This window comes from Heliangelus exortis, chromosome 27 (genome assembly GCF_036169615.1).
Source record: "Heliangelus exortis chromosome 27, bHelExo1.hap1, whole genome shotgun sequence".
NCBI classification, from domain to species: domain Eukaryota; kingdom Metazoa; phylum Chordata; class Aves; order Apodiformes; family Trochilidae; genus Heliangelus; species Heliangelus exortis.
This window is the reverse complement of record NC_092448.1, coordinates 3,165,631-3,176,006: the sequence shown is the minus strand read 5'-3', so window position 1 is coordinate 3,176,006 and position 10,376 is coordinate 3,165,631. Positions and strand designations below refer to the sequence as shown.

The 10,376-nt window shown below is 65.9% G+C and overlaps 2 protein-coding genes across 3 annotated transcripts; both read left to right on the top strand.

The window, feature by feature from the left end:
- Window positions 1-2,301: 2,301 nt before the first annotated feature.
- Window positions 2,302-5,753, top strand: EFNA1 (ephrin A1). The gene is made up of 5 exons (XM_071727139.1): window positions 2,302-2,459; window positions 4,050-4,345; window positions 4,423-4,488; window positions 4,738-4,788; window positions 4,928-5,753. The coding sequence occupies exons 1-5, from the start codon at window positions 2,359-2,361 to the stop codon at window positions 5,041-5,043; spliced, it is 630 nt and encodes a 209-aa protein (XP_071583240.1). The 5' UTR covers window positions 2,302-2,358; the 3' UTR covers window positions 5,044-5,753.
- An 805-nt stretch (window positions 5,754-6,558) lies between these two features.
- SLC50A1 (solute carrier family 50 member 1) lies at window positions 6,559-9,242 on the top strand. Of its 2 annotated transcripts, XM_071727168.1 has the most exons (6): window positions 6,559-6,661; window positions 7,267-7,344; window positions 7,448-7,571; window positions 7,642-7,803; window positions 8,280-8,399; window positions 8,745-9,242. In XM_071727168.1, the coding sequence occupies exons 1-6, from the start codon at window positions 6,600-6,602 to the stop codon at window positions 8,844-8,846; spliced, it is 648 nt and encodes a 215-aa protein (XP_071583269.1). In that variant the 5' UTR covers window positions 6,559-6,599; the 3' UTR covers window positions 8,847-9,242. The 2 variants fall into 2 exon arrangements, with proteins under 2 accessions (XP_071583269.1, XP_071583270.1); XM_071727169.1 differs by lacking the exon at window positions 8,280-8,399 and having other exon boundaries at window positions 8,745-8,969.
- Window positions 9,243-10,376: the final 1,134 nt, after the last annotated feature.

Genomic DNA, 10,376 nt, shown 5'->3' with positions numbered 1-10,376 from the left:
CGGTGGGGGCAGCCTGGGGACGTGGCTCTGCCCGGGCCATGTGCAGCTTGGTGCTGGGCCGTGCCTACCTGCCCGGCAGCACGCAGCCGGCACCGCGTGTCACCGTGGCCTTCGCTCCTGACTGTGGACTTCACGGTCCTCGTCCTCCCCCTGGACAGTGACGTCAGCTCAGACCGAGGCTGGGGTGCACCTGGGTGTCCCCAGCTGAGAAAACATAAATAGCTGTCACGAGCTCAGAGGCCTCTGCCCGGCCCCACCTGCTCCGTGCCGCTCCGCCACGAGTGTTTACGGTGTGAAATGGCTTCACCTTTGCTCTGTGAACCACAGCCAGAGCCCTGCCTGTGCGGGCAACAAGCGCGTCCCAAAGTCACCTGGGGTTGTCCCCAGCCCCACACGCAGCGGGTGGCGTGGTGACCACGCACCCTGTCACTGCTGGCCCCCCCCAGTGCTTCTGCACCACCACAATGGTCACCCTGTCCCTGCCACTGCACAGCCCCCACCATTGAGCTCTGGGTGATCCAGCATGAGGAGGTGACCCAGCATCAGGAGGTCACCCTCCAGCCCCAGTTTGTCCCTGGCGTTGTCCTCAGCAGGGTACATGTGATTGTCGTTCTGCCCCAGGCCAACCATCACTGCTGGCACTGCCCTTTTGCTGTGGACCAGGCAGGGCAGTGATGCTGGGCCTTGGCCAGGTCCCCATGACCCCAGTCCCAGCCCTGCCCTTGAGTACTGGTGGCCCTACCCCAGGCCTGGGGGCTGGAGGAACCCCTTGGCCAACGGTGCTGAGTACCACCTGCCATTCCCATGGCAACCAGAGCAGTGTGGTACTCTGGGAGGCTCATCACCCCCAGGGCTTGTACCATCCCTGCTGGGGGGGGCAACCTGAGTGGCTGGCCTTCACCAGAGCCTGCACAACCCCACGTCACTGCTCCCTGCCTCAGTTTCCCAGCACAGGCCATAATGGGGGCAGTACCAGGGCGACGCCAGGGCCTCGGGGAAGGAAGCTGCAGTGCTGACCCTCTCCCACCTCTGCCTGTCCCCGTGGCACGTGTGTGCCACGCTCAGGCTCTCCGATCCCAACGGGGCAAGGCCCCGGGGGGGTTCCCAGGAGGTTCCCCGGTACAAGCCACAGCAGCACTGGCTTGGGGAGCAGGAGGCCTGGCACAGTCATTACGGCGCTGGGGATGATGTCAGACCTGGCTGCAACAAGGGAGGATGAAAGGGAAGGAGCGGGTCCCTCTCCCGTGGGAGCCAAGGGTGGGGAGAGAGGCCAGGAGGTTGGGAGGACACCCAGGAAATTAAGGGAGGATGTGGGGCACCAGCCCCACGGCCTGGGCCTCGTGGGATCTTCGGGTTGCCGGAGCCGGCGGTGGCTCTCTGGTTACCACCGCGGTGCCGGCGCCTGGCCCAGGCCCCCCCAGAGTGCCAGGGGAGTGCTCCTCGCACGGCTGCCGCGGCGGGCATGCAACATTACCCACAATCAATGGATCATTATGGAATAAACAAGAGGAAAAGTTGTTTTGCAAATGCGGCTGAGTTATCGCTTCACAACACGGCGGCGGTGAAAGCATCTCCCTGCCGAGCTTAACAGGGATGGATCGGTGCTGGGGGCAGATGGAAGCCGAGAGCCAAGCTCCCCGCCAGCAACGCGTCCCCAGCCCCCTGCCCTGCACCGGGGGGGGGTTGGGGGGGGCTCGGAGGGGCTGTCACAGTATGCAGCAAACAAAGAGCAGGGGGGAAAGCGGGGTGGGGGGCACATGGGGTCATTCCAGTGCTGAAGAGATGCCCTGGAGAGCAAGAGGAGGCTGATAAAGGAATGGGAGGATGAGGTGGTGGGGGCCGACCCTGCCATCCCCAGCCCCCCTCCTGCTCCCCGGCACCTTCTCGGGAGCTGCTGCAGCCCCCCAGCTCCCACTCGTCCAGGAGCTCCTCCCGTATCTCTGTTCTTCCCACGATCAGGGCTCGGGAGGGGGACAGCTCTGCAGGGTTACCCTCCCTCCCTTGGACCCTTTCCCCCGATGGTTCACACCCCCTCCCGCGGAGAACACCCCATCACTCCCCCACCTTCCGCTGCCTCAGCGCGGGGGGAACCCCCCGTGCCACGCACACACACACACACGGGACCACGGCTGGGGTGCTACGGGGTTTGTGCCCGTCGGTGGGGCGGGGGTGGGAGGTCTGCCCGGTGCCGCCGGTGCGCTGGGCCGAGCACCCCCCCTCTCGCTGCCCGTGTTGTTGTTGTGTCTCGGCTCCGGTGCGCGGGGCGGGGCGGGGAGCGGGCGGGGCGGCGGTGGGGCCGTACTTAAGGCAGGGGCCGGGCGCGGTCCCCCCCCCAGCGGTGCGCGCCCCACGGAGCGCATGGAGCGGCGGTGGGAGCCCCTGGCCCTGCTGGGGCTGGCCCTGTGCTGGGCGGCCGCGGCCGAGCGACACACGGTTTTCTGGAACAGCTCCAACCCCCGGTGAGTGCCGCCCCCTCTTCGGGCACCCCCCCCCCTACCCCCCAGCACCGGTTGCCCCGAGGGCGCGGACGCCGCCGCTCCCCGGCGGCCTTTGTCCGGGGACGGAGGCTCCGTGGGGCTTGGGGGAGGGGGGGGCGGGAGACGAGGCTGGGCAGGGGGGGGTGAGATCGGTGTTTAACAAGGACCGGCGCTGGGGGGGAGTAACCCCGACGGGGCCGTTGAGGAGGGGTGGGGGGCAGGGGGCGGGGGGGCGGCGGTGCGGTGCTGTGCGGTGGGGCCGGTGCTGAGTCCCGGTGGGGCTGTCCCGGGGCTCGGCGCGGCCAGTCCAGGTGCGGACTGGGAAGGGGGAGCTGGGGGGGGCCTTTCCGTTCCCAGGGCTGAGCAGGAGCGGGGCCTCTTCCTTCCCCGCGGGGGTGGCCAGGCGCCAGCCCCGGCGCCGGGGCAGAGGGAAAGCTGTTGACAAACACGGGGCTGGCCTCGGCCCCGCCGCCCGGGCAGGATATGCGGGGGGAGAGACCTGACCGGGACCGACCCCCCCTTACACCCTGACTGTGACTGGGAACCGGCCTCCCCGGCAGGTCGGGGCGGGAGGGGGGGACCCCATCTCAAGCATCAGCCGCCCAGGCTGTAGGGGTCCCCCCCAGGGGCATGACTCGACTGCTTGTTGGGGTGCCACCCCCCTGAGGCTTTAGAGCTGCCCCCTGACTAGGTACCAGCCCTTTGAGATTTTAGGATTGCCCTCCCCGGATACCAGCTCCTGAGATTTTAGGAGTCCCCTCTTTAGATACCAGCCCCCTGAAGTTGTAGGAGTGTTCCCCCCTGGATACCAGCGCCCTGATGGTTTAGGAGCCCCCCGCCCTAGGCAGCAGCCCCTCAGGTTGTAGGGGTGTCCCCCTGCCCTAAGCCACGAGCCCCTGGCTTATAGGGGTGTCCCCGCCCCCTAGGTTTTAGGGTTGCCCCCTCCTCATGCTGTTCCCTCCCCCCCCAACCCCAGCTAGACTAGAGCCAGGTTGTAGGGCTGTGAGTCCTCCACCCCTCCCAGGGTGACCAGGATCCCCAGGGTTTCTGGTGCTGGCTGCCATGGGTGACCAAGCCTTCCCGAGGCCACCACAGCCACCGCAGGGCGGGGACCCCACCGAGGCCCCCGGCCAGCCGACAGTCCGTCCCCTCTCTCTCCCCCCCCCCGGGTGAGGTGTGGGGATCAGCAAGCGCTGGAGCCAGGCCGGCTGCCCCACGGGCGAGAGCTGCCGACGCCTCTTGGCACGGGCAGGGTGCGCGTCCTGGCGGGTCCCCTCCCTGCTCCCCGGCTGCTGCGGCCACGAGAAGCCCTGGGAAGGAGAGGGGGGGCAGTCCCGGAGGGGGTGGGGAGTCTCAGAAGGGTTAAGAGTGGGGCTTTTCATCTCAAAAGCAACCTGGGTGCTGTGTGTAGGGAGGTTGCTGCGTCTCAGGCTCCCAGGAGCTGCTGCGGGCAGGAGGTGACTGTCCCCGTGCCTCATTCATCAGTGGGGAGGGAGCTGGGGTGCAGGGGAAGAGGGGGGGGCATGGCACACACCCTCCTACCTGTGGGAGCTGATCCCCTTCCTCTCCCAGGTTCCTGTGGAGTGACTACACGGTGGAGGTGCGTCTCAATGACTACCTGGACATCATCTGCCCGCACTACGAGGAGGGGAGCGTGGACCCCAGCGCCATGGAGCGCTACACCCTCTACCTGGTGGAACTCGAGGAGTTCCGGGCCTGCAAACCCCGCTCCAAGGAGCAGATCCGCTGGGAATGCAACAAACCCAGCGCCCTGCACGGCCCCGAGAAGTTCTCGGAGAAGTTCCAGCGCTTCACCCCCTTCACGCTGGGCAAGGAGTTCAAGGAGGGGCACAGCTACTACTACATTTGTGAGTGCCGGGGGGGTTGGGCTTTGGGGGGTGGGGGTTCGTGCTGCCTCCCCTCCCCTAACCTGCATCCTTTGCAGCCAAGCCCATCCATCACCACGGTGAAGCGTGCCTGAAGCTGAAGGTGACGGTGGCTGGCAAAGGCAGTGAGTATCACCAGGGTCCCCCCGTGCCCCCCCTTTCCCGTCAGTGCCCGGCTCAGCCTTTCCTGAGCTGAGTCATGGCCAGCCTGTGGCCTCTGGCCAGCCCCGGGGTGTGGGTGCGTGTAGCTTGGCCAGGAGGGTGCTGGTGGCTGTGTTGGGGAGGTTTGTCCCCCCTGTGAAACCCCGGGGTGGGGGCGTGGGGCTGGGGGGCTGCCCTTCAACCCCCCCTGACCCTGTGTTTGCCCTCTGCAGCTCTGGCACCACCTGTCCCTGCCTCCACCCAGAAGGGGAGGATCCAGGCAGGTAGGTCGGTGGCTGTGGATGGGGCTGGGTGGCCTTGGGGCTGGTGGGAGGGACGCTTGGGGACACCAGGGAGCATCCCCTGCAGGGGGGGGTGACATGCTGCCAGCTGGGGGTGCTGAGGACTTCTTTCTCCCCGCAGACGACGCGGCAGCACACGTGCTGAGGAGCGTGGGGCAGAACTCAGCCATGCGGGGCAGCAGCCCCTTCACCTTCGTCAGCCTCCTCCTCCCCCTCCTGGTGCCACAGGGGCTGTGACCACCCCGCCGTGCCTGGACGGAGCCAGCTGGGATGCTCGGGACCCCCGTGAACTTCATGGGACTGCCTGCCCGCCCCCCCCAACGCACGTCTGGGCGAGGAAAGGATTTGTCAGTATTACAGGGCTGGAGAGCCCAAAGCTGAGCTGAGATGCTGGGACCCCAGGGCCGCTCTGCCTCCCCCTGCCTGCACGGGCAGGATGCTCTCAGGAGACGGAGCACGGAGGGGCCGTGAGCCCCGGACTGGAGAGGAGTGGGGGGCTGGCACCCCTAGCCCCGGGGCTGAGCTCGCCCATGGATGCCCAGTGGGGTTTGCTCTGCCGTGGGCTCAGACTGTGACGTGTCCCGCGGGCAGGGATGCGGTGGTGGCCTGGTGGCAGCTGGGTGTCACCGGCAGGGCTGTGGGGTCCTTCGGTGGCGCTGGCTCTGGGAGCCTGGATGTGCTCCAGATGCCCGGCAGCCAGTGGAGTGGGGTTGTGGGAAGCCCCCCCGACCCCCTTCCCTATCCTTCACCCCACTGCACAAAGGGGCAGGGAGGGAGCTGCCCCCACTCTGGACCCCCCCTCCCCTCTGCCTGGTGCTGGAGGGGAACCCACCCCCTCCAGCAGCACCCTGTGCGGGGCACTTGGCCTGCCCCGTTTTGTACAGCTTTGTAGAGCTTTCTAACACCGGAGTTTTTATACGATTGTGTTGAATAAATAACCAAGACCATTCTGAGTACCTGGGTGCGAGGGGGGGGGGGAGGCACAAGAGGGGCCGGGCCCTCACCACCCACCTCGGAGCTGGAATTCTCCCAGCCCTGCCTGGCCTTGGAAGGAGGAATGGCCCAGGCCGGGCATTTGTGCTGGTTAATTAATTAATTGGCTGGTGTTTGCACAGGGCTTTGAAGTGGAAAAGTGCCACAGCAGGGCTGGCGCTATCAGTTGTTTTTATCTGGTGACACAAAGCCCTCCCAGGAGCTGGGGGGGGGGCGGGGGTTTCTTTCCCCCATCCCCCCTGGTTGAGTTTCCAGGCCCGGGGCAGCGTTCCCGTCGGGGGGAGGGGGAAAAGAGGGGGTGAGGTGCGGCCAAAGCCCCCGGGGGGAGTCAGGGGAGATGATGGGCCCCAGGATCCTAGTGGGGACCCTGGGGACATGTGGCCCTGAGCATGGGGGAGGGGGGGTCAGAAGGTTTTGAGCTCCCTGAGGTGTTGTGAGAGGCTGGGAAGGGGGGTCCTGGGAGGTTGGGATCGCAGGGATGTGTGACCCCCGGCAGAGGTTGGGAAGCCCTGGGGCTGCAGGGGGGGTGGCAGCGACCTGTGGCCCCTGGAATTTGGGGCCCTATGGCCCTGCCCTGGTTGTACACCGGGGGGGGGGGGATCGTGCCCGCCCCCCGCTGTGGGGTGGTGCCCCACGGGGACGACCCCTGCCCATGGACGGGATGCCGGAGCTGCTCCGCCAGCGGTGATGGAGCCGCCCGGTGCTCTCCCGGTCCCGCCCCGGTACTCGCCCGGTCCCGCCCCGGTAGTGCGTCCCGCCCCGCCCCGCTGGCGCTGCCGCCGGTGCCCGGTGCCGCGGCAATGGCCCCGCTGCTCGCCGCCGCCTGCCTGGCCGGATCCCTCGCCATGTTCGGGACCGGCCTGTGAGCCCCGGGCGGGGGCGGCACCGGGGGGGAGGAGGAGGAGGGGCGGCACCGGCGAACCGGGGGCAGTGCAAGGGGGAGGGAGCCGGAGCATTTCAGGAGGGGCCTTGGGGGTGCAATGGGGAGGGCACGGGGGGAATCCGGGGGGGTGGGGACATGATGGGGGGCTTGGGGGACCGGGGCCAGTTTTGAGGTGCAATGGGGGGGCCCCTAGGGAGTGCACGGGGGTCTCTAAGGGGCTGGTGCAGAGGGTTTGGGGGCTGCAGAGGGGGAGCACTGGGTCCAGTTCAGGGGGTGCACAGGGGGGGGATTGAGGGGTGCCTGCAACATGGCAGGCACCAGGGTTGGGTTGGTGGGGCTGGGGGGTGACAAAGATGAAGGCAAAGGACACCAGGAAAAAGGGGTGAGGGGAGTCTGGGGATGCAGGGGGGAGCACTGTGGGTGTGGGTGCTGGAGGAAGGTTGGTCACAAGTGCTGGGGAGCTGGAAGTATTTCAGGGTGCATGTTTTTTGGGGGTGTGTGTGGGCTGCATTGGTGTCTGGGGTGTCTGTGGGCCCCCCCAGTACTGCAGGGTCCCCTCCCCAGCAGGTTGCTCACTTCCCTAGGTCCGACCTGCACCAGATGTTGACAACCAAGAGCGTGGAGAACATCCAGTTCCTGCCCTTCCTCACCACTGATGTCAAGTACAGCAGGGCCGGGTGCTGGGTGGGGGGGTCACACGCAACTGGGGGGGTGGGGAGGTTTACGTGGCACTGGGGTGCAGCATTGGTGCCGTTTCTCCTGCAGCAACCTGAGCTGGCTGGGCTACGGCTGCCTGAAGCAGGACTGGACCCTCATTGCTGTCAACACCATCGGGGCAGCCCTACAAACCCTCTTCGTCCTGGTGTACCTCTACTACAGCCCTGCCAAGGTGGGGGCTGCATCGATGGGGGGGGGACAGGGGGGTTCCTCAGCCTGACCACCCCTTCCTCTCTCCTCAGGGCCCCGTGCTGCTGCGGTGCTTGGTGCTCCTGGCTGTGCTGGTGGCTGGTTACAGCTACTTCACCCTCCTGGTTGGTGACACGGGGACACGGCTGGAGCGTTTGGGGCTCTTCTGCAGTGTCTTCACCATCAGCATGTACCTCTCCCCCCTGGCTGACCTGGTGTGTGACCTGGGGGGGTGTGGGATGGCTGTGGCAGAGGCTGCCTGGCCTGGGACCAACCTGACACTGAGAGGCTGAGGGAGCTGGGGGTGTTCAGCCTGGAGGAGGCTCAGAGGAGACCTCATCACTCTCTACAACTCCCTGAAAGGAGGTTGGAGCCAGGGGGGGGGTTTGGGCTCTGCTCCCAGGCAACTCTCAGCAAGACAAGAGGGCACAAGAGGTCTCAAGTTGTGCCAGGGGAGGTTTAGGTTGGACATTAGAAAGAATTTCTTTCTGGAGAGGGTGCTCAGCCATTGGAATGGGCTGCCCAGGGAAGGGGTGGATTCTCCATCCCTGGAGATATTTCAAAAGAGCCTGGATGTGGCACTCAGTGCCATGGGCTGGGAACCACGGGGGGAGTGGAGCAAGGGTTGGACTTGATGAGCTCTGAGGTCCCTTCCAACCCAGCCAATTCTAGGATTCTATGACTGCTGCAGGCCAAGATTGTGAGGAACAAGTCAACACGCTGCCTGTCCTTCCCCCTGACTGTCACCACCTTCCTGGCCTCCACCAGTTGGACACTTTATGGCCTGCAGCTCCGTGACCCTTACATCACGGTGGGTTGGGGTGGCAGCTGGGCCGAGGATGCTCTCCTGTCCCATCACATCCTGTCCCATCTCATGCCACCTCACCCCGTCCCACTTAATCCCATCCCAGCACCCCAATCCTGCCCCGCCCTCCCAATGGGGTTCAGTTGGGTGCCTGGCACCGGGCTGGGCCCTGTCCTCTGTCCTGTGTGTCACACAGCAGAGCCTGTGACTCGACTCAATGAGGATTGATTTTAATTAATTAGATGGGATCGGGCCAATAAATCTCCCCCAGCAATGCCAGGGGGGTGATTGACAGTGGGGGAGGGCAGCAGCAGCAGATCTGTCCCCCCCCATCACCCCATCCTCCCGCAGGTCCCCAACGTGCCGGGGATTGTCACCAGTGTCCTGAGGTTCTGGCTTTTCTGGTGGTACCCACGGGGGCAGGACAAGCCCCACCGACCTCTCCATGCCTGAGGGCACCCCCAGAGGAAGGGCACCCCCAAGAGGAAGGAGCTCAGGGACCAGTGGAGGATCCCCTGGGTGCCAGCTCCAGCATGAAGTGGCCTCAGGTGCCACCACGGTGCTGCTGTCCCCCTGGGCCACAGGGCCACCCACTCGGGGCAGGATCGGGGCCCCGGGAGGGCACCTCCTGCCTCTGCCACCACCATCCCTCCCTCAGCAAGGGTTGGTTTGGGCTCAGCGACACCTTTGGGGTGCCAGGAGCCCCCCAGCCCCACTCCCCGGGCACCCCTGGATGGGTTTCCCTGCCCAGGGCTCTGCCCCAGCACTGGGGCAGCAGGGCAGCCCTGTGGCTTTTTTTTTTTTTTAAACTCAATTTAAGTGCCTTTTAATAAATGAAAGACTTCCTAACGCGTGGTTGTTGTCCTCTCCTTCCTGCTCTGCTGGTTGTGGAGGCCGGGGTGGCTTTTGTCCCCATTTTGTCCCCAGGATGGGGGGGGAGGGGGCTCATCCTAGCAGCCCCCGGGCCACGTTGGGGACACCGAGGCTGCTGCTGTGACACCCCCCACCCCACCCCGAGCAGCACTGAGGGGACATTGGTGACACCAGGGTCTGCCAGCAAAGTCCCAATCCATCAAAATCCTCCCTAAAACTGGCGAGGGAGCGCGCGGAGATCCGGCGGTACCGCCCCGAACCCGACGAGGATCCGGGACGAAGCGATTTGGGTCGAGGCAGCAGCAGACGGGCAGGGGGCACCTTGAGGGTGACAAAGGTGCTGGAGAGGTGCTGGGGGGGGGGGGAACAGGACCCGCACCCCCCGAGGGTGCAGAGCCCCGCACCCGCACAGCGCGGGAAGGGGAGGAGGAGGAAGAGGAGGCGGTGCCGGAGCTGCGGGCAGAACCCGGCTCGGTCCCACCTTGCGACGTGGCCTGGGAAAAACCAAGAGGGAGCAGCAGGAACGGGGCCAAGAGGAAAATAAGGGAGGGAGGGGGGTGACAAACGCGAGCCGGGGCTGCAGCAGCCCCTTTGCTCCCCCCCCTCCCAGCACCGGGGGGGATTTGGGGGGCATTTCCTGGACACCCCGAGTCGGGGCAGCCTCCCCCGCTGGCACACGGGGTAAAAATTCGGCTGCTGAGCAGCCAAGTCCCTCCTGCTGGAGGGGGGAAGCTGGAGGTCACTGCAGCATCTCCCACGGACACCCCCACCCACGGCAGGCACGGGGCAGGGCAGGGAGACGCTGCCCCAGGGCTCTGAGTAGCCCCTGGGTGGCCGTGAGTAGCCCACAAAGTGCTGGGAGTAGCCTACAGAGGGCTGCAAATAGCCCAGAGAGAGCTGGGAGTAGCCCATCGAGGGGTGTGAGTAGCCCACTGGGGGCTGTGAGTGGCCCACAAAGTCCTGCAAGTGGCCCACAGAGTTCTGTGAGTAGTCTACGGAGGGCTAATAGCCCAAAGAGTTCTGTGAGTGGCCCACAGAGCTCTGTGAGTGGCCCACAGAGTCCTGTAAGTGGCCCAGAGTTCTGTGAGTACCCCACAGAGACCTGTGAGT

Coding starts and splice junctions, on each gene's coding strand:
- EFNA1 (XM_071727139.1), top strand. CDS start 2,359: ATGGAGCGGCGGTGGGAGCCCCTGGCCCTGCTGGGGCTGGCCCTGTGC. Junction 2,460..4,049: donor TGGAACAGCTCCAACCCCCG/GTGAGTGCCGCC, acceptor TTCCTCTCCCAG/GTTCCTGTGGAGTGACTACA. Junction 4,346..4,422: donor GCACAGCTACTACTACATTT/GTGAGTGCCGGG, acceptor CATCCTTTGCAG/CCAAGCCCATCCATCACCAC.
- SLC50A1 (XM_071727168.1), top strand. CDS start 6,600: ATGGCCCCGCTGCTCGCCGCCGCCTGCCTGGCCGGATCCCTCGCCATG. Junction 7,572..7,641: donor TCTACTACAGCCCTGCCAAG/GTGGGGGCTGCA, acceptor CTCTCTCCTCAG/GGCCCCGTGCTGCTGCGGTG. Junction 7,804..8,279: donor TCTCCCCCCTGGCTGACCTG/GTGTGTGACCTG, acceptor TGACTGCTGCAG/GCCAAGATTGTGAGGAACAA.